The 23589-nt window shown below is 39.2% G+C and overlaps 1 protein-coding gene across 2 annotated transcripts in view; it reads left to right on the top strand.

The window, feature by feature from the left end:
- The window catches only part of MYO3B (myosin IIIB), a 529864-nt gene that overhangs the window by 410392 nt on the left and 95883 nt on the right, over window positions 1-23589 (top strand). For both annotated transcript variants that reach the window (XM_023589485.2, XM_071216296.1), the window contains 2 exons: window positions 17659-17719; window positions 18651-18747. In XM_023589485.2, the coding sequence (XP_023445253.2) occupies window positions 17659-17719; window positions 18651-18747 (158 nt within the window). The remainder of the gene's footprint in view (window positions 1-17658; window positions 17720-18650; window positions 18748-23589) is intronic.

Raw genomic sequence — 23589 nt, 5'->3', positions numbered from 1 at the left:
GAAGTGGCAGGCAGGAGTGGCCTTTCTCACTGAGGCTCAGCCTTCCCCCAGGGAGCTCTTTGTGTCAAGAACAGCCAGCCTCCTGGCTGGCTCCCAACACTCAGAATGGGGCTATCGTTTTTGTTTGCTTTGCAAGTATCTTAATGGGAAGTGGTTCAACACCACCTATGGGTTAATCTGAGGGGTTTGGCTCGGCAGCTGTTAGCTCCCGAGAACCACATGGCCATTCTTGGTGGAAGAAGTTGACTGTTACTCAGCGCCAGGTTGAAGCAGCTTTGCTGATTGGATTTACAGGCTAGCAGGAAGCACGTTGTTATCTTTTATTTTTATTTTGTTCCTCTTGAAAAACTAAAAATGTTATTTTCATATCCGACTGTGTTTTTCCCTCCAAGGCAGGGCAGTCATTTAAATTAGTTTCACTAGCATGAAACATACTTTATTCACCCAAACTCATTCTTATAGAATCTGAAATTTAGTATTAAAAGTGGACATTGATCTGGTGTGACAGTGGTGTAGGCAGTGGTATCATTACAGAAAGGTCAGATATGTTAGCCTTCAGAGAGGCAAACTGTGAAAGCTACACCCCTGTCTTCATCTGAGATCTAAAGAATTAAATGCATACTAGAATTTCTTAAGAATCCCTCCTTGCTCTACTGTCCCTTTAGTTTCTCCCCTAGTCCTAACTTTAGCTCTTACTTGTCTTGACCACAAGAATTCTTTTGTGGGTAATTTGATCAAGTCATGTCTTTCTGGATCTGTGTCTGCTGACATTGACACTGATGATCTCTTTCTTTATGCTTTCCTCACTGAATTTCAAGCAGGGTTGGACAGTTTCCACAAAACAGGTTAGGGAAGTTACTGGAGTGATGACAGACTTGTAGACAATTTCCAAATGTTCCTTTTCTAAAAATGCAAAAAGTTCAGATGACTCTTTAGGTCCTGGAGGAAAAAAATATCCAGCTAACCTCAGAGGCAGTACAGTCCTGCTTTGTATACCTTATCCTTCCTTGAGGGTTTCCCACACCTATTTGAGGGGTTGCTTGGTGTTGGGAGCAGGGGCCGTCGCATCCACTAGACCTACCACTACTGAGTGTAAGAACTTGGTAAACTTATTTTCTCTAAGCCTCAGATTCCTCAACTTTTAAAGACATGGAAAATGGCACAAAACTATCTACCTTACCAGGCTGTGAAAGTTAAATGAGATAACATATACAAAGCATGTAGCACTCCATCTGATGGATAAAAAGTACTCCTAAATAGTGTAATAGTAATAGGAGAAGCTGTTGTTATTGCTGGCATCCACATTTCTTTGTGTAATCCTTAGGACTACCCATTCTTTTCTGAAGCACTCATTTTGAAGTCTGTTGCTCCCAAACTTTTAAAATTAAGCAAGGACCACATCGAGGACAATTTGAGTATCAAAGCAAATAGCGATAATAAAGGAATAAATAATAAGAATTCATGAATGCACATAAATAAAAAGGGAGGGAAGGGGAAGAAAAAAAGGAGGAAAGAAAGAGAACAAGTTCTTCCTTGCAATATTGCAATAGAATGTGAAATAATAAATGTAAGAATGATGAAAACAGAAAAATGACCATTTGGCCACCATCAAGATAATAATCATTCAGGTGGTATATTAGTCAGCCAAAGGGGTGCTGATGTAAAATGCCAGAAATCTGTTGACTTTTAGAAGGGTATTTATTTGGGGCAGAGCTTACAGTTGCCTGCCATAAAGAGTAAGTTATTTCCCTCACCAAAGTCTGTTGCCACATGTTGGAGCAGGATGGCTGCCGATATCTGCAAGGGTTCAGCCTCCCTCTTCGTCTGACGGGTCTGTGGTCCCAGCTTCTTCCAATAGCAGCTGTAGGCTGGCATAAGTCTTGTCCCTCTCCTGGGGCTCATTTCTCTCCAGGCTCAGCTAGCTCAGGGATGGTCTCTGCAGCTATAAACTATCAGGCAAACAGCTTGTCTCTCTTCCCAAGGCCTTTACCATGTTTAATGGAGCCTTCTCTGTTTCCTCACGTATCTGCTTCTCTGTGTTCTTCTACATGTTTACTTTCCAGGGCTCTGGCTCAAAAACTCTCACTCTCTTCTCTGCCATGTAGTTTTCTCTGTAAGTCCCCACCCACCAAGGGGGCAAGGACTCAACGTCCCAGTGACGAGGCCCAATCAAAGTCCTAATCATAATTTAGTTATGTAAAAGTGAAACCTCTGAATCCAATATAATCTAATATGCCCAGAGGAAAAGACCAGTTTGCAAACATAATCCAACATCTATTTCTGAAATTCATAAATAATGCCAAACTGCTACAGGTGGCAATTACAAATGGATACTAAAACTAGCAGGTGAAAGTTTCAAGAGTGTCTTAGTTTTCTAGGGCCACTATAACAAAGTGCCACAAACGGGGTGGCTTAAAGCAACAGAAGTTTATTGTCTTGCAGTTCTGGAGGGTAGAATTCTGAAATGAAAGAGTCAGTAGGGCCATGTTTCCTCAGAAGCCTGGAGGGAAGAATATGTTCCGTGCCTCTGTCCTGGCTTCCAGAGATAGCTTGTTGGCAGTTCTTGACATTCTCCCCTCTGTCTGTCTATGTCCAGTTCTCTCCTTTTTATAAGGGTACCATTCATATTGGATTAAAGGCCCACTTTACTCCAGTTTGGCCTCATTTTACCTTGCCTAATTCCATCTGTAATGACTTTATCTCTGAAAAAGGCCACCTCTAACATACTGGGGATTAGAACATCAGCATATCTTTGAACCCATAACAAGTAGTAACAAGATATTTGCATAGTCTCCGAATAAGTCCCTATAAGATACTTACTAACACAACAGGAGAGTGGAGAAACCTGGTAGACACCACCTTAACCAAGTGATGAAATCTAGCATCACTGATAATGGGACAAGTCTACAGCATGTTTCTCCTGGTTTTCTGCACTGAGAAGAACACAACACATCTGTGGAATTCCTGTCAAATGTCCATAACCTGAATTTAATCGTGAGGAAACAGTAGACAAAGCCAAACCCACTCCTCAATGACAGGCCTGTGGGCTTCAAAATTGAAACACGAAAAGCAAGACTGAGGAACTGTTCTATATTAAAGTAGAGAAACATGACAACTGAATGAAACGTATGATTTAGGGTTTTCTTTTGCTATAGCAGACATTATTGGGACAATTGGCAAAATCTAAATACAATCCATAGATTGGATAATAATGTATTAATATTAATTTTTTAATTTTTATACTTGATGGTCATGTAAGAGAATTCCTTGTTTTTAAGGAATACCAACTGAATTTCTTTAGGGATATATGGGCATCAGTTTTTTCAACTGACTCTCAAAGGGTTCAGAAGAAAATTTACGTGTAGATGAATATGTATGTTTTTCATGATCATACATCATAGAATGTGTTGCTAAACCTCTAGCAAGTGTTTACAATGCTCACCTGACCTTTATATGCCATAATGCATAGCAGTTTTTGCCCATTAGGAACTTTTGATTAAGAACATATTCAAAGACATCAATTTTCTTAAAAGGTATTATAAGGTGTTTACTCAAATGTTACCTTCTATAGCAAACCCTGCCTGTGACACTTCTTATCCCCTTTCCCTGCTTTAATTTTCCTTGTTGGCACTAACTTCTATTTAATATGCTACCTGTTCTCTAGCTTGTTTTGTCTATTGTCTAATCCCCCAGTAGAATGTAGGTTCCATGAGCACAGAAATCTTTAGATGTTCTTGTTCCCTGGCTGCATCTCGAATGTAAAACGTAAAAGTCAGAGACATATTAAAGGTGGTCAACAAACATTTGTGGAGTGAAAGAACAAAGTCTGGGAGGCTACTGAGTGCTTTCTATAGCATGCTTAAAACACATTGTTCTTTTAATCATCCAGAATCTCAGGAAGGCTTGCCACCAAATTAGAACCTTGAGTATGGTACAATTGTGTATAATATTACTGTTAGTCCATAGTCACAAGGTAAGTGAAAGGTGAAGGCAGGGTCAAGGGGTGCCTTTCAGATGCAATCAGGCTTAATTTAATCTGCTTCCTGGCAAGTTTTCTATAACAAAATGCTAGTCTCCCCAGGTGTCATTCATTAAGATTCCAAATAAAATTGCTTGGGTATCTGGGGGAGTCCGGTAAGAAAATGCCTCTGGAGGCTGACAGCACAGGCACTGAGCCAATCAGGTCTGGGCTCTGCCAGCGGTGTGACCCTGCGTGGGAGGTTACTCAAGCAGCCCAAGCTTGGGCTTCCTGAAATGGGGGCGCTCACAGGACCTAGCCTAGGGCTGCCATGAGGAGTAAATGAGATCTCAGTCAAGTGCTTGGCACAGTGCCTGGCACAAAGTAGGCTGCTTCCATCACCGTTACCCTTAGTGCTTTCGCCCAGGAGGCCTCCTTTAGGGACAGTGTGCTGGAGGTTGCCAGGCTGGAGGCCCTGATCTTAGGAACTTTCCACTGCCCTCAGTTGAGTAGTACCAGGGGATAGTTTCTCTTGGGTACGATCATACCTCTGGGACCTGGGCTTTTCCTCTTTACTTCTCTCAGTTGCCTCCCAGACATCATCCATAGCCCACCTGAGGTCAGTTAGGCAAAGTTCTCACTACTTTTTAATTCAATGGTGTTACAAATGATGGCATTCAAACTGAGTACAAATCAAGAAGGTTGTGTATACCAGGGCTTGTAACTTCATTCCACTTGATTCCACACAGAGGAATGTTTGACTGTAGTGACCCTCAGCCTACAGTAGTCCATTCCTTTGGCTCACTGAGCTCTTCCTCACTCCTGCATCTCCAAACCCATCCTGAGCTGAGGCCAGATTTTCTCTTGGCTCCCTTGGTTGCTGACAAAGAATTAAAGTAAGCTTTATGGGTGGTTCTCCGTTGATTGTCCATTTTTCCACTAAGGCAAGCATTTTCTGTAGATTGGAGAAAAGCCTTCTGCTCCTAACTTCAAGTTTTACAGTGTCAGCTGCCTGCATGAAGTACTGAAGGAAGAGAAAAAATTGAAATGAGAATGCAGTAACTGGCAAATTAAGGCTGTGTATGCTCATAGGTTAGGGAAAAGCACTGAGGCAAACAAATATGATCAAATTTGAAGGGTGCAGGGGGATTTGGGAAATTAGCATAAGTACATAAATCTGCTAACTTTGAGTAATGGCATTATGAAACATTCATCAGTCTTTCTGAGCCCTTTTGATGAATCTGTCCTTGAGCCATATACTAAAACTTAAAATAATTGTGTATTTTAGAATAAACAAATATCTACATATTTGTATATTCAACTCATTCAACAATAACACTGATTGGGAGTGGGTTACAGGGTATGCATTTGCAATTTTTCTACATATTACAAGTCTCCAAAACTGTTGAGGAAAAAAACCCCAAAAGTTACGAGCGTTCCTTCTTGTTTCCCATATTTTCCTGCAATAATGGTGATCCTATTTTGTGCTTCTATTATTTGTTTTACTTCGCCTGTGCTTTCTTTGTATTTCCTTCATAGCATGTATCAAAACCCATGAATGTTGTCTCACCTTCTTTAGAAATCAAGAAAAGACAAAATAATAAAGAGATGACTTTTTTTTGACCAAAGAGATAAGCAAAGATTAAAAAGACTGATAATATTCAGGGGTGGTGATATGATAGGAAATTGGTCCTTTTACCTTTTCTGGACACAAATATCCATTTTTCTAAGAGAATTTAATGATATAGTTCAAATCCTTAAGATAGACAAAAAGTGTTCTCACTCTTTGATCCAACAACTCCACATCTAAAGTTTATCCTAAGGAAGTAACTGAATGAGTCCACATCATTGCATGCACAGAATATTTAATGTTACATTATTTATAATGTTAAAAAAAAAACCCGAGACATCAAAAATATTCAAAAGAAGTAGGTTGGCTAAATACATTTTGTTAATCACCCAAGAGAATACTATACAGCCATAAATACATGATATACATGAACACTTACATATGCATTTATTGTCTGTAGCATTTAGTCATCTAAAGGGGTGCCGATACAAAATACCAGAAATCTGTTGGCTTTTATAAAGGTTATTTATTTGGGGTCAAAGCTTACAATTAGCAGGCCATAAAGCACTTCCCTCACCTAAGTCTGTTGCTATGTGTCGGAGCAGCCTTCCTCTTTCTCTTAAGGCTTGCTGATCCCAGCTTCTTCCAATATCCCCATAGGCTATCAGGTCCTCTAGGCTTTGTTTCTCTCCCTGGGGCTTAATTCTCTCCAGGCTCAGGCTTTTTTCCACAAGGTCAGCTGTAGACCATCAGGCAAAAAGCTCGTCTCTCTTCCTGTGGCCTCTGCCATGTCTGTGGAGCTGTTTCTATTCCTCTGTGTTCTTCTCCTGTGTCTTTACTTTCCAGGCTCTAGCTCAAAACTCCAACCTCCCTTCTCCGCAGTGTGGTTTCTCTGTGAGTCACCACCCACCAAAGGGTCAGGGACTTGACTTCCTACTGACATGGTCCAATCAAAACCCTAATCGTTATTTAATCAAGTAAAAGTGAAACCTCAGACAGAACAGTTTAAAACATAGTCCAATATCTATTTTTGGAATTCATAAACAATATCAAACTGCTACAAAAAGATACTCATAATCACAAAAGGTAGATTAAAATGGTGAATATGTCATGAGCCATTATTTTTTAAAATGTATATTAAATGCATAAAAAGCATCTGAAAAGATAAACACCAAAATATTAACAGTAGTTATATATGGGTGTGAAATTTATCCCAGATCTTTATTTTCTCCTCCTTGTATATTACACAGTGAATATATGTTATTTTGTAAAGACAAAAATTGAAAAACAGGTAACACTTTTCAACCAGTTCTTTTAGACATTTACTTTGGGGAGAAAGGCAGATATTATTTTCATAGATTACTGCTTGGTGAAAACATTCAGACTACTTGGGAATTTGGACCATTTTCATCAACTGAAAAAAAGAGAGAGACGGAGAATAGACAAAACTGATAAGCACACTTTCCTTCTAAGATCAGGAACAAGACAAAGATGCCCAGTCACCACTATTATTTCAACATTGTATCGGAAGTTCTAGCTAGAGCAGTTAGGTAAGAAAAGTAATTAAAGGCATCCAAATTGGAAAGGAAGAAATAAAACTTTCACTATTGGCAGACAACATAATCCTATGTATAGAAATTCTCAAAATATCTACAATAAGCTACTAGAGCTAATAAAATAAGCAAAGTGGTGGACAACAAGACCAACGTGAAAAAATCAGTAATGTTTCTATACACTAGTAATGAACAATCTGAGGAAGAAATCGAGAAAAAAATTTCCATTTACAATAACAACTGAAAGAATGAAATATCTGGGAATAAATTTAACCAAGGATATAAAAGACAACATGTACATGGAAAACTATAAAGCATTGCTAAAAGAAATCAAAGACCTAAATAAACGGAAGGATATTTCCTGCTCATGAATTGGAAGACTAACTATTGCCAAGATATCAAATTCTACTTAAAGTAATAGATTCAACACAATCCCACTCAAAATTCCAACAGCTTTCTTTATAAAGTAGAAAAGACAATTGTCAAATTTATTTGGAAAGGGAAGGAAAGGGCCCCAAATAGCCAAAGCTCTCTTTAAAAAGAAGAACAAAGAGAACTCACACTTCCTGATTTTCAAACATATTGTAAAGCTACAGTGGTCACAGCATAGTACTGGCACAAGGACTGATATATAGACCAATGGAATTGGACTGAGAGTTCAGAAATAGACTCCCATAGCTATGGCCAGTTGAGCTGGGGTTTTTGGTTGTTGTTTTGTTTTTTAAAGATTTTTTAAATATTTGTTTCTCTCCCCTTACCCCCATTGTCTGCTCTCTGTGTCCATTCTCTGTGTTCTTCTGTGTCCATTTGCATTCTTGTCTTGCAGCACCGGGAAACTGTCACTTTTTTTGTTGCCTCATCTTGCTGCATCAGCTCTCCATGTGTGCAGCGCCACTCCTAGGTAGGCTGCACTTTTTTGTGCAGGGCAGCTTTCCTTGAGGAGTGCACTCCTTGCATGTGGGGCACCCCTACATGGGGGACACCCCTTTGTGGCATGGCTCCTTATGCACGGCAGCACTGCACATGGACCAGCTCCACATGGGCCAGGAGGCCCTGAGTACCAAACCCTGGACCTCCTATATGGTAGGCAGACATTCTATCAGTAGAGCCACAACTGCTTCCCAATTGAGCTGTTTTTTATATTTATTTTTCTTTCTTTAATCTTCCCCTCGTTGTTTTTGTGCTTGCTGTCTGCTGTGTTCATTTGCTGTGTGCTCATCTTCTCTTTAGGAGACACCGGGAACTGAACCTGGGACCTCCCATGTGGAAGACAGGCACTTAATCGCATGAACCATCTCAGCTCCCTGCTTTGCTGTGTCTCTCATTGTATTTCCTTTTTGTGTCCTTGTTGTATCATCTTGTTGCATCAGCTCACCACACCTGCCTATCATGCCAGCTCACTGTCTTGCTCATCTTCTCCAGGAGGCACCGGAAACCAAACCTATGATCTCCTGTGTGGTAGGTGGGAACACAATTGCTTGAGCCACATCCTCTTCCCTCCAACTTAGTTTTGAAAAGAATACTAAGTCCACTAATTGGACTTCAACAAATGGTGCTGGGAGAACTAGATATCTATATGCAAAAGAATAAAGGGGACCCCTATCTCACATCATATACAAACATCAACTCAAATTGGATCAAAGACCTAAATATTAGAACTAGGACTATAAAGCTCCTGGGAAAAAAAAAACATAGGGACACACCTTCAGGACCTTGTGTTAAGCAATGTTTTCTTAGACCTTACACTAAAAGCAGAAGCAACGAAAGAAAAAATAGATAAATTGGACCTCATTTGAAACATACCAAAATGCTTCAGCATTAAAGTGAAAAAAACAACTTACAGGATAGGAGAAAATATTTGGAAGCTACATAACCGATAAGGGTTTAATATTCAGAATTTATAAAGAAAGCATACAACTCCATAACAAAAAGACAACTCATTCAAAATATCAGCAAAAGACTTGGATAGAAATTTCTTCAAAAAAGACAAACAAGGGAGTGGGAATAGCTCAGTGGTTGAACACCTAATTCCCATGTATGAGGTCATGGATCCAATCCCTGGTACTTCCTAAAACAAACAAGCAAACAAACAAAAAACAAGATGCTCAACATCATTAATTAGCCATTAATGAAATACAAACCAAAACCAGAATGAGATGCCACTTCACACCCACTAAAGTGGCTACTATTAAAAAAACAAAAAATAACAATTGTTAGACGGCTTGTAGAGAAACTACACTCATTTGTTGGTGGAACTGTAAAATGGTGCAGCCACTGTGGAAAACACTTTGGCAGTTCTTCAGAAACCTAAGTATAGAATATCATACGACCTGGCTGTCTCACTTCTAGGTATATACCCAAAAGAATTGAAAGCAGAGATTCGAATAGATATTTGCACACCATTATTCATAGAAGCAGTATTCACAAGAGCCCAAAGATGGAAGCAACCCAAGTGTCTATAAACTGATGAATGGAAAAGCAAAACGTGGTATATACATATATTGTAGTATATATCACATACATAACCATGAAAAAGAATAAAGTCCTGTTATTTGCAACAACATGGGTAAACATTGAAGACATCATGTTAATGAAACCATCCAGGCACAGAAGGACAAATATTGTATGATCTCACTGATAGGAAATAATTAGAATAAGCAAATTTGTAGAGTCAGAAACTAGAATACAGGTTACCAGAGGCTCAGGAGGGTAAGGAATGGGGACTTAAAGCTTAATTGGTAGAGAATTTCTGTTGGGGTTATGGAAAAGTTTGAGTAATGGAGAATCATGATGGTAGCACAACATTTTAAACGTAATTAACACTATTGAATTATTTGAATATGTTAAAGGAGGAAATTTCAGGTTGTATATATCACTAAAATAAAAATTTTAAGGAAACATAGGGCTATACAACACAGTGAACTCAAATGTAAACCATGGACTATAGTTAATGACACAATTATAAAAATACTCTTTCATCATTTGAAACAAATGTACCACACTAATATGCAAGGTGCTAAGAATTGGGGAGGGGAGGTGTATATGGGAACTCTGTATTTTCTGCATGATTTTTCTGTAAACCTACAACTTCCCTAAATTTTATATATATGATATACCTGATGAACACAGTAATAAGAACAGCTCTGAGAAGCGGATGTGGCTCAAGTGATAGAGCTTCTGCCTACCATATGGGAGGACCTGGGTCAATCCCTGAGGCCTTCTGGTAAAAAAAAAAAAAAGAAAGCATGCCTGTGTGGCAAGCCAGTGACTGTGTGAGTGTCCCATGCAAGTGCGTTATGCAGCAAGATGATGACACAACAAAAAAGAGATAAGGGGAGAGTCAAGGTAAAGCACAGCAGAAACCAGGAACTGAGGTGGTGCAGTTGACATGGAACCTCTCTCCATATCAGGAGTCTCCAGGATTGAATCCTGATGAATCCTAGAGGAGAGAAAATGAGAAGAGAAGACAACACAGACAGCAAAAATAGCAGGGCAGGAGGAGGGGAAGGGGGGGGATAAATAAATAAATCTTTTAAAAAAAAAGAACAGCTCTGATATTGCAACTGACAGTTTCTCTCCTTCCCTCAATCAAAATGATATAGACCTGTCTCACCATTGATAGATGATTTGCAGAGACTTTTAATTGATTAGGATATGGTACCAATGGCAGAATCTGTGAGTGGCTAAGATTATTTGCAGAATGAATTGTCAGAGAGCCCATTTCAGGAAGGTATATTCCCACTGGACTGGGCTCAGACACTGAAGTAAAGCTAAAACCAGACCAGCATGCAGTAACAGAGCACCCACTGTATTCCAGACACTGGAGATGCAGTTATGAATGGGTAAGCACTAGTCTTGAGAAAGCATGGGCTGAAAAATATCACCGGTTTCAGAGTGAAGTTTTCAGTATGCTTGTGCCCAAAATATTGTGTGAGTGAACCAGAAATCTTCCAGCTGTGCCTAGAGTAGAAGAGTTGGGAGGGGGGTGGGAAAAGCTTACAGAAGAACTGACTCCTGAGCTAAAGAGGAGGATGAAATGACCAAGTGGCCAAGGGAGAAGATGATAATCCAAAAGCACAGAAATATTAATGAAACCTGGGGGAGATTTAGTGGGTGCTTGACAAATACTTATTTTTGTGTGTATGTGGGCATTATGAAAAGAAAACAAAAAAGCCATCTGGAGATACTTGCTTTCCAGTTTTTGTAATAAAAGATGCATTAATTTATTCACTTTGGGTGCCTTTGAACTTAAGAGATAATTTGTGTTCTTAAAACATTTTATCACTTTCCAATCCTCTGTGCCTTCAAAGTTATTTAAATAAATATAACCAGTGAGAAGAATATGCAATGACACCTTGCTGGTGCAAAGCAAGGAAGAGTGACTGCAAAGTGCCAATGCTGGGGATTCAGATCTGATGTTACTCCACATTTATACCCTCAGTTCTTAGAATGTTCAGATTCCATTTAAGAAGTAAATTAGAATGCATGAGTTGTCAGTTGGGATTAGACCTGTGGCCGGTTCATCTAGACATTCTGTTAGTGCTCAGGTCAGCACAGCATCTTTTACAAAGTGTCCTCTTGTCTGACATCAAATGGCTTCCTCAAACATCTTAATTTACCTTTATAGCTTGAATTCATTGAAACCATTTCTGAAGATGTTTATGTTTTCTATTATCTCTCATAGTAATTACTTCCATAAGAAAGCCAGAAACTTGCCTCCTGCAGGGTTCGTGGGGCTTCTATGTTAAAATATCCTGGTCTATGCAGAGCTTCAGAAGGGTTATTTGGCTGCTGCTTCTTGGGAACATGAGATTGGCCTCTTTCCATTGAGAGTTCTATGTTCAAAAGATTTTTGTTCAAAGTTATCAAAGAAGCAGGAACAAATTTGCTTGATTATGCTGGTTAGTCTTTCTTCCAGGGCTACCAAGTAAGACAAGAGTTTTCAACCTCAAGAATGAGAACTACTCCCAATTCTAGAGACAGTAGGAAGCAAACAAAAAGCAACCTACAGTGACTTAGCTGCAACCTATCCTGTTTTAAAATTATAATATACTTTCAAATGTGAACAACTAATGGATTTCTGTTTGTCTATCAGCCATTCTAAATTAAAATTGATAAAATATAAGCTATACTCTTGTATATTTTATATAAGTTAATGAAAACTACAGAAAGAAAGTTATTTGAGTGGAGTTTAGAAAATAGAGAGTCAGAGAGTAGCCACATATCAGTGAGCACCACTCTTGCCCAGGAAAAGGGTTACCAAATGTGACCTCAAAGCAGAAAAAGGCCAGTTACAAGACAAGCGTGATTGATCAAAAAATCCTCAAACGCACCCTGCTCTCATTCTAACATGTAGTTTGATCTCCAGAGTATTGACTCGTGTAACCCAACAAAGATGTGTTCTTTTTTTTTTTTTAAAGATGTGTTCTTGAATTTAATCCTCCTTCCTGTGGGTGTGAGTTGATTGGTAAATAGGACTCCTAGAAGATGTATTATCAGTTCAGGTGTGGACTTATTTGTGAATAGGCTCTTCTAAGATTCTATTTCTAGCTGGCCAAACTGACTCAGAGTGGGCCTTAATCTGTAATACTGGAGGTCATAGAAAATGCCAGGAGTCAGAGAAAACCACAAGGAGATCAAGGACATCACCATGTGACAGGAGGCAGAAATATAAGCCAAGGAAACCCAAGGATTGCTGCAAGCCAGCACCAGAACAGACTTTGGGGAGAAAGCATGGCCTTGCCAATGCCTTGATTTTGAACTTGTAGCCTCCTAAACTGAGAGAAAATAAATTCCCATTGTTAAACTAACCATTATGTGGTATTTGTCATAGCAGCTAGAAAACTAAGACATGAGCGGAAAGTGTAGTACAGATTTTATGACGCATGAAAAATCACACATGGCATTCTACTTTAAAAATAAGACCCTTCTGAGTTTAGCTATGCAACTCAGAGCCACCCCCAAAATCATTGCCCCTCAATAAATTGGGAGATTGAGTTTTGGGGTCTACAAAACTCAAGACCAGACCCTGGACCAAAGTGACTTTACCCAGTGCCACCAGCCCAGTATGACCAAGCCAGTTGGCTTCAGAGATCTTTGCTGCAGGAGAAGAGAAATGCTGGGACATTCTCAGAAGCCACCTACTCAGGAGTCAGCCTCCACTCTGCCCTCTCATCAGGTCACATCGGCACCAGAATTTAAGAAGGAATTAGACATTAGTTTCATTTTGGAGCTTTTTCAGGGCAGATGCCCAGCAGAAGGCTTCTCAACAGTGAGTGAGTTTCCTTCTCCCTTAGAACCCACAGTTCAATGAACTGACTGCAGTGAAGCAGCTGAGAGGCTGAGCCCTGGAGGCAATCTGCTTGTGACTTTAGTTATGGCTTCTGATAGATTAATGGACCAGTGAGCCCTCAAAATATGAAGTAAATCATGTAGCAAGAGACAATTACTTCCTACTCACCACCTTTGATAACTGGGTTCAGTGCTTCTACAGTTTAAAATGTGATACCTAAGAGAATCTGAAAACAGTGGTTTTTTGTTTTAATTTTTACCACAGATCCGAAATAATATCATGCTTTGAAAATCAGTAATTCTTTAATATCATGTAATACCAATCTATGTCAAATCTTCCCAATTGTTCTAAGAACGTCCTTTATGCCTGATTGTCCAAGCCAGTATCCAATTCAGGACATCACATTGCATCAAATTGTTTAATATCTCTAAAAGTCTTTCAATATAGAATAGTCCCCTTTCTTTTCATGACACTGATTTTTAAGAGATTGGTTCAATTATCCCATAGAATTGCTCACCTTCTGTATTTATTTTCTTGCTTCCTTGTGGTTTTATTCAGCTTGTCCCTCTATTCCTTGTCTTTTACATAAACTGTAAATTCAATCTAAAGCCTTGGTTAGATATAAGTTAAATGTTTTTAATTTTAAAAAAAGTATATATATATATATATATATATATATATCTCCTGGGAAATGTTAGATACTTTATTGCCTCACATCACAAGACCATGCTGTCCCAGCATTGGTGTTTGCTAAGATTAAGCACTGGATTAAGAGGGTGACATTTTGATTCCTCCAATGTACTGTTGGAATCTGTACGGTGGTACTTCAGTACCGTGTGAGTGACCTTCTCCCTGCCATTTGTCTAGGGGTTTTATGAACAATTGGTAATCCTTGCCTAAATCAATAATTTCCCTTTAGAGTCTCCTTTGCTTTGGTCAGCAGGTCTCGTGCTGTTTACCGGTTATGGTACTAAGCAAGTTATTTGCTTCCAGATCCTTATGTTCCTCATCTGTAAAATGGGTATAAAAATAGAAACAACCCACATGACTGTTGGAAGTATCAATGCAATAACCATGTCTTCCCACTTTTTCCCAGTACTGGTAGATTGTACACATGTCATAAACACTGACTGCTTGTTACTCTTGTGCTTTTCCTTCTTTTGATGGTGGTGGATTGCAGAGCATTATCTGCTGACTGCCAGCTTCATGTCCCTGATGCCAATGACAACAGATCTGCTGAAACCACTACAAAGAAGTTGAGGCACTTAGACTTCTGAAGAAAATTGATTCATATCAATTTTTCTAAAATGAATTGTAATGGATTAATAAATAAAGTTTGAATAAGAACTGCTAGATCAGTGTTTCTCAAGGTGTGCTCTAAGAATCAATAGTCCCCCAACATGCTCCATGAGAGAAGTGTTCTATTAAAATAACATCTGAGAAATGCTCCCCATTCTTTCCCTCTCTTGGAATTTCATTATGTGTATCATTTAGTTAAAATTTCTGAAAAGCCTTTCAAGAAAGAAACTGCTTAATTTGCTTAATCACGTATTTTCTCATCTCTTTGTCTGTAGACAGCCCTCCTTTTTTTTTTTAAGCATAGTAAGCTGGCATGGAGTCTTCCAAAGGCTTGAATGAGGAGGGAGCCCTACTACTGAGCCTACCCCCGTGGAGAGTTGGAGGATATCCGTCACTGGCTTTCAGATCCTGAAAAGCTATGCAGCCTCAGAGTTCTCAAGAAATTCTTTTCTTTGTGGTTGCAGGAAAGCAGAAACTGGGGATGCCGCAGTGATTCAAAATTTAAGCTCTCTTCCCTGGTTTTTCTCCAGAGTTCACCAGGGCTCACAGAGGACCTTGGAATCCTCCTTTCCTCTGTGTCCCACAGCCACTGGGACATGCCTAGGCTGGACAGGAGTGAGTCCTTTAGGCCCAATGAACAGATACTCAAGAGCCTAGAGGGCATCATGGTTCAGAGGAAGAGCAGAGGATTTCAAGTCAGACAAACGTGGGTCAATGTCCTAGTCCCACCAGGTATTTGCCATGATAACTTGGCAAATCCCTTAACATCTCTGAACCCCAGTTTCTTCATCTATAAAGAGAGACAATTAAAGTACTTAGCTCAGGGAAGCAGATGTGGCTCAAGTGATAGGGCTTCCGCCTACCATATGGGAGGACCCGGGTTTGATCCCTGGGGCCTCCTGGTGAAAAAGAAGAGAAAGCATGCCTGTATGGCGAGCCAGTGCCTGCATGGTAAGCGAAGTGCCAGCACGATGAACCAGTGCCCATGCAAGTGAGTCACACAGCAAGATGATGACTCATCAAAAGAGAGATGAAGGGGAGAGTCAAGGTGAAGCGCAGTAGAAAGCAGGAATTGAGGTAGTGCAGCTGACAGGGAACCTCCCTCCACATCAGAGGTTCCCGGGATCAAATCCCAGAGAATCATAGAGAGAAAAAGCGGAAAAGATAAAACAAAAAGAAATAGATACAGAAGATCACACAGCAAATGGAAACAGACAGCAAAAACAGCAGAATGGGGGAGGGGTGGGGGAAAATAAAAAAGTAAATCTTAAAAAAAAATAAAGTACCTAGCTCAAATGGTTGTCAAGCTCCCATTAGCTATTAAAGGTATTTTTTTAAACTATGGAGTTCTATATAAATGCTGATAAATTTAATTTTACTGTTAAGTATATTGTGATTGATCTACATGACCCCATATTTTGGGGTCCATTTGTTATTCTTTTATTCATCAACTTGTTTAATATTTATTGAGTGTTTTCTATGTACCAGGTACTGAGTTAGTGCTGATAACAGAGTATAGAATAAAGCAGACTAGTCCCCAACTTCATAGAACATTTTGTTGTTAGAGACATATGATAAACAAATATACATACAAATAAATATATAATTCTAGTCCTCTTCCCACATGAATAGGTAGAGCACACGGGATGTTTAAGACAGTGAAACTATTCTGTATGATACTGTTATGGTGGATACATGGCATTATGTATTTTTCAAAACCCATAGAATTATATAACATAAAGGATGATATAAGCTAAGGATATTGTTTAATAATAAGGAATCAATATTGGCTCATCATTTGTAGGAAACGTGCCACACAAATGCAAGATGTTAATAATAAGGAAAACTATATGTATGTGGAGGTAGAATATAATTTAGAATTCTCTGTGCTTCCTGCTCAGTTTTTCTGTAAACCTAAAACTGCTCTAAAAATAAAATCTATTAATTTAAAAATGGGTAGATTTTTTTAAAAGATGCCTAGAATGTACTACAAACATGTGCATTTTGAAGGTTCACAAATATTGAAATTGAGCTGAATTTTTCAGCTTAAAAAAAGAACAAGATTTTTGATGAAGAGATAATTTAACTCAATCACCTCGTTTTATAGATGAGGATAACTAGAAATACTGTAGAAATTTGCATCTGCATGTATGCACATGTGTGTGTGTGTGTGTGTGTGTGTAAGATTAGGGATATTGGGAAGAAGCCAGAGTCCAGATTTGCTGCCCACTTGTCAGTGCTTTCACTCTGCTGGGTTCCTTTGAAAAGCAATGTAAGGGTTGGCTTGCATTTTAACAGTATGTTATAATTACCAGTTTTTATACAATGTGTTCCAATTGCTAGAAATTGGGGACCCAACAGAATTGTTTTTGCAAACTTTGTTTCATGAAATATTAATATTCTAATAGATGTTAATAGGTTATCCATTTTTTAAAAAATTCTTGATCAAATTAGTTTAGGAAACCCTTCATGTCCCCCATCTCTTAGAGATCCATAAATGCATGTTGTGATTGTAAAAGAGAATTCCTGCAGTGAGAAAACCTCTTAAACTATGTACAACTCAGCATTTCCCAAACTTTCACTACAGAATCCATGTTAGGTTCTTTAACAGTTAATGTAATGAATGTGCTGAGTGGAAAGTGCAGCCTTAACCATCAAATCAACTTGGTTGGTTAGCAAGGTTGTGAAAGCCCAGTAGTACTCACTGAACCAAACTCAATGGAAGGACTTTAAATGGCTAGTTTCTCGGGACTTAGGATCTCAGACTGACTGTGGATGTGCTCTAAAATGTATGAGCAACACCTTTTAAGATGTGTTAAGTTGCCCATATCCTTTTAACCAAGGAATGAAATAGCACCTAGAGAAACACCGTAAATTTAAAGAGTATATTCTGATACATTGGTGGAGGAAAACAATCTACATTGTCTTTTTTTAAAATTGTCATTTTCAAGCACTTTATAACTATTTATTTATTTATTTATTTTAGACTCTCAGAAGCCCAGAGTTCTCTGAAAGAGTGTGATGTCTTCAGAGGACACGCAAATAAGGTACCCAGACATCTCGATTCCAAATTAACTGTGTATCCTTACTTCAGACTCATACATATCCATAGATGTGAAACATGTCTGTGACTGTTTGCTCATGCCATCGAAACATGAAACTGTTAGTGATATTTTGAAGTCTTTGAGACAAAAGCCCAGCCTGCTAAAGAACCAAGGTTCAGTAGAGAGACGGGGAGGTACAGTGAACAGAGAATCAAAAGCCTGGAAATTTGCTGCTGAGAATAAATGCTGGCTGCTCCCTGAGGTGATTTGTCTGTGCACTCCACTCTCTACAGATGTTAGAGCCTCTTTCTGAGTAAGGACCCGAGGTTCTTTGGTAACACTTTGATATCCTGCTCGAATTCAATATGTGAAATGGAGGCGTCTCTCTGTGACTTGGAGCCCACAGCAGGCTTTGAAGTCTGATCCAATTTTTGCTGCCTACTATTTGATGTTGAAAGGATGAAATGAAGAAAATGTTCAGTTTTTTCCAGTTACTCTGCTGAGCATATGTAAGATTAAAAAACAAAATCCTTTGGATGATGTACTTAGAAATGTTAAGTAGATTAATACCTTCCTATAGATTTTCTTTTTTCTTTCTAAAAGATAAATATTAAGTATAGGAGAAAATTGGCACATAGCTGTTTTTATATTCTGGGCTATAATTAATTTAGGAGGGGACTAGGTTGACTTGTTCAGAAGAAGAAATAAATGGATGAAGCAAAAGGTGTCGAGACTTTGCTACCAATAGCCCCAAGGAGAGGACCTCCACTCAATTCAAGTGCAAGACAGCCGCACCACACAAATCAATCCAATATGTTTAACTTCTTCCCTTACAACTGGGGTTAAGGGTCCCTTAGTTAAATGGAAGCCATGTCCTTACGGCTGCGTCATCAGAGGATAGCAATAATATTTCTCTTGCTGGGTCTTTCTGAAGCACTCAGTTTCTGGGACTGATTCGCCGTCTTCTCAGACATGCCATGCTGCTCCAGATCACCAAGGCCTGAGGCCACTGGGAGCCACACTAAAAACTGGTAAGGAGAACATTTCGGATTCTATGCTGCTTCTACAATTTGCATGTTTGTGTACTTTTTAATGGGTTGTTTTGGCAGTACTGTCCAGAAAATAGGACTTAGATAGCAATACGACCAAATGTTAGTAATAAGTTAAGTCTTGGTAAGCTATAAGGGCTGGAAGCAAAACCTGTATTAAAGGTAGCCATCTCTTGCCTATTCAAACCACCTAAGATTACTTTTCTGAGGAAAGAATATGAATACCAAAGGCCCTATTTTCCCCTTCATTTGTAAAATCCTCAAATTAGGAAACTGTTTCAAACTTCATTTTATAAAAGAAGCATAAACAATTGACCATCTTTTAGTAGAGTAGATCATTTAATATCAAAATCTAGGGGTTGGTAAAAAAAAAAAATAATGATTTAGAAAATAGTCCTGCCCTTTGGGCAACATGGCTATTCTTCCAGCAAGAATACAATTACCATGCCACAGTCCTTTCAGAAATAGCCATTTCTAGCCCCTTTTCTAAATTCTTTGCTACAGAATATGATAAAAATCAGTCTCAGATTTATGTGTGGCAATAATCAATATTCCTGGAAGATAAAAAAGGAAAGCAATCCTAAGAAATATTTATGAACCAGAAGATACTTGGAATGTGACCATTCCAAGAAAAGAAGACTTTCCAACTTAAAATACTCATGTGAAACAATGTCAACCTCATCTGTTTTTCTGAAATATGCAGTAATTTCTCAGTCTCCCCAAATTTCTTCTCTGCCTGTTTTACAGTGACAAAGTAATATACTACCAAGTGGGAAGTCCATAATAAATGTGTTATGACCTTCAGTCCATATGTGACTGAAACTCTCAGAGAGACACAAGAGAGGATGAGTCATCAAAGCAGAACTTTTAAAATGGATAAGCAGTAAATGATAAACTTGTCAAAGGGAATATTTTCTTCATAGTCAAATGGTATCCAAGAATAAGGCTATAATGCATGGGGGGGGGGGTAGAAGTAGTGCAAAGAAGAGGAAAATGTAGGGAAAAGATGGTGCAATGGAGCAAAATCCTTTACATAAGATTTTGATTGACTTTTTTTTTCTAGACAGACAGACAGTCTCTGCCTTTGAGTTGGGAGTATTTAGACCATTTACTCTTAATGTGATGTTTGGGTTTAAATCTGTCATCTTGCTACTTGTCTTCTATTTGTACCATTTGTCTTGTTTTCTTTTACCACTCTACTTTAAAATACATGAAATTCCTAAGAAAGAAATTAAACAGTATAATTGTATCCAAAGGCACAGGTTTTGGAGTCAGACCTGCCTGGATTCAAATCTCTGCTCTCCTGTGTATTATTAACAAAGTCACTTAATATTTCCTTACCTTAATATCTATATATGTAAAATGAAGAAAATAGTAGTTTACATCTGAGAGGGTTGTGAGGATTAAATGAGCTCATGTAAGTAAAGGGCATAGCATAGTATCTAGTTTATAATAAGGGTTCAATAAATATCAGCTGCTGCTGTTGTGGTTATCATTATTGATATTATGTAGATGCAAAGGTAATCTATTAAAGTGAGTACAAATTGTACGCAGAGAAATCTAAGTTTTACAGTAAGGCATTATGTTTTGGTGGGATAGTTCAGGGGGAGTAGACATATATTACATGTTGAATGAATAACTACTAAAAACAAAGGAGATTTGTTGGATTACAATCTCTCCCAGTCTTTAGGAAAGTATCCCCAAAAGTCAAACTTATTAAAAAGTTACACATCTGATTTGCTGTCAATGGCTCATATGCCCTTTCCTTCAACAGCTGACCCTTCCTTCTAATCTCAGGGATTTTCCGTTGGGTCTGTCACCATCACTACTACTTTCCCTTACTCTCTTGCAAAGAGCATCCCATGTGGTGGTCTTTCTGCCTCCATTCTTTTCCTCCTTCAACTTCTCTTAGGCATAGTTGCCCAAGGAGTTTTTCTAAAACACAAACCCGATCATGACATTCTCTTTCTCCACACTTCAGTGGCTCCCCATTGCCCAAGCATCAACTCTAAGCTTCTTGACATGACATTCAAGGCTTCTTATATTCTGGTCCAAATTTACCTTTCTAGCTCTGTCTTACATTGATCTCTCTTCCACACCCTGTGCTTTAAAATGCCCAGACTATTCTCCAAACATGCCTGGTGCAGTCCTTCCCTCCTGTGTGGTTTTTTTCATGCTGCTCCATCTGCTCCAATGTCTGTCCTTCTCGTTGTTCACTTGTCTGAATCCTGCCCAGTCTTCAGTGGGCAGGCCTACCTCTGGGTCCTTTTTTTTCCTTATAATACTTATAGATCCTGCCTTGTGTGATAGTTACTTTTTACATCTATAGATTTTAAACACTCTGAGATCATATTTGCATTTATGAATTCCCCTCACCACCTAGCCTAGGTCCTCAAATTGAATTCTTGAGCACCCAAAGGCATTAGGAAATATAGTGGAAGCAAGAATGAGATGAAACTCTACTTGAGAAGTGAGTCAGAGAAAGGTTTTAAAAAGTATTTCTGATAATCTTGGGACAAAAAAATGCCTGACAATCACCCTCAGGTAGATATAACATACTAGTGGAATAAGTTAAAATAATCCAAACTGTTTCATTTTGTTGCTGTTGTTGTTTGAACAGGGGGAGATGAAAAGAAGGCTTAGGTAGTAAAAGCATTCTGTAAATCAAATTCTCCTCGACCTTAGAAAGAAAAATTAGAGAACAAAAGTTGTCCATTTTTTTTTTTTTTTTTTTTTTTTTTTTAAATGCAGATTCTGATATCACTGGTCTGGGTGGGGCCTGAGTTTTCTGCATTTCTTTTTTTTTTTTTTTTTTTTTTTTTTTTTTTTTTAAAGATTTATTTATTTATTTAATTTCCCCCCCTCCCCTGGTTGTCTGTTCTTGGTGTCTATTTGCTGCGTCTTGTTTCTTTGTCCGCTTCTGTTGTCGTCAGCGGCACGGGAAGTGTGGGCGGCGCCATTCCTGGGCAGGCTGCTCTTTCTTTTCACGCTGGGCGGCTCTCCTCACGGGCGCACTCCTTGCGCGTGGGGCTCCCCCACGCGGGGGACACCCTTGCGTGGCACGGCACTCCTTGCGCGCATCAGCGCTGCTCATGGCCCGCTCCACACGGATCAAGGAGGCCCGGGGTTTGAACCGCGGACCTCCCATATGGTAGACGGACGCCCTAACCACTGGGCCAAAGTCCGTTTCCCAAGTTGTCCATTTTTATATATGTTTTCATCTTTATCCATTGCAGAAACAAGTATGTTTTGTAAGAGACATTTTAGTAAATTATTTCTCTGTGTTTAATTCTTTGCCTTAAATGAGCCATTATTTCAATCCCTGCTTTCGTGGAAGGTTGAATGAGTATACCATGACCACTTTAGTTTAAAAACAAAAAAACACTAACATCCAACAAGTTTCCCTTTCAGCTTTCAGTGAGTTCCATAGATGGGCCCAGTGGGGTGAAGTGGGTCAGGGAATCAAGCTTAAGTTAATCAGGACAGCTCTGATCAGAGCAGGCATGCAACCAAGTATGCAATTGTATAAATGCAGACCTTGGCCAAAGACTGCTCAAGTCCTTTAATCAGAGATCCTAAGAAGTGTCACTAACTGGCTTGTCTGGTCCTGGTTCATTCCTGACGGGCCAGAGAAAGGTACTACATACCCAGAACATGCCACTTTGGCCACTAGTCTAAGCAGTTAAATTATTCATTGGACTGACAGGAATATGTAAAGACCTGATCTGATTTTCCTACATAAAAAGTTATTCTTTAGGCATTTGTCCTTTCATTTATTCAACAAATTATTAGCAACTGCTAAGTAAGTGCCAGGTACTCTTGGGCCAGTACTTCTCGAACTCTCTCTTTTGAAAAGACCAATGTTTGTTTGTTTACTTTCTAATTTGCGTAACTGGATACTTTTGTAAAATACAATAAAAACGAATTACTAGAAAAATAAATATGCACTTGGATGTTGTATCAGTTTCAGATTGATCTAAAATTTTCTAAACACTTTAAATTTCTTTACTAATCTTGTGGCCCAGTAACAGCAGTCAGTCTGCAGACCACACTGCAGTTGCTTTGTTGCAGGCACTTGTAATACATCAGGGAATGACACAGGTAAAAATTCCAGTCCTTGTGATACTACATTCTAGCAGAGAGAAACAGACAATAATCTATATGCCTAATAAATAAGTCAATTGTACCAGATGCTTGAAGAGTTAAGTGTTAGGGGGTGGGAATGGGAGTGGAGCAAGAGAGATTAGGAGTGCCCGGAGCAGGGAGGGTGAGGCTGAGGGGACAGTTGTGCTTTTAAGCAGGGTGGTTCGGGTAGGCTACACTGAGAAGGCAACATTTGAGGAAAGACATGAAGGAGGCAAACTAGTTGGCCACGTGGATATCTAAGAGAAGCACATTGCAAGCAGAGGGACTGGCCGTGGCAGCAGTGGCCCTAAGAAAGAGCAAGTATGCAATGCTGGAGGAGTAGAAAGAGGCCAGTGGGACTGGAGCAGAGAGAGCAAGAAGGAGAGACAGAGGAGATGAGGAGCCAGATGATGCAGGGCCAGTACCTCTGAAGCCTCAATGATATAACAGACTCTCTGAAAATCTAGCTCAAATGAAGATTCTGATTCACTAGATCAAGGTGTATCCTGAGAGTCTGCAGTCCTAACGAGCTCCCAGGTAGAGCCAGTGCCTCTTCTGTGGTCCACGTTTTAAGTAGAGAGGATGCAGTCCAAGTGAAATGGGAGCCACTAGCATTTTCAGCAGAGGAGTGGCATGATCTGAGTTGTTTTAAAATGAGCACTCCAGCTGCTGGGATGAGGATAGACTAGACATCATCTT

The sequence above is a fragment of the Dasypus novemcinctus genome, chromosome 7, assembly GCF_030445035.2.
Source record: "Dasypus novemcinctus isolate mDasNov1 chromosome 7, mDasNov1.1.hap2, whole genome shotgun sequence".
Lineage (NCBI taxonomy): Eukaryota > Metazoa > Chordata > Mammalia > Cingulata > Dasypodidae > Dasypus > Dasypus novemcinctus.
This window is presented reverse-complemented; position numbering and strand designations above follow the sequence as displayed.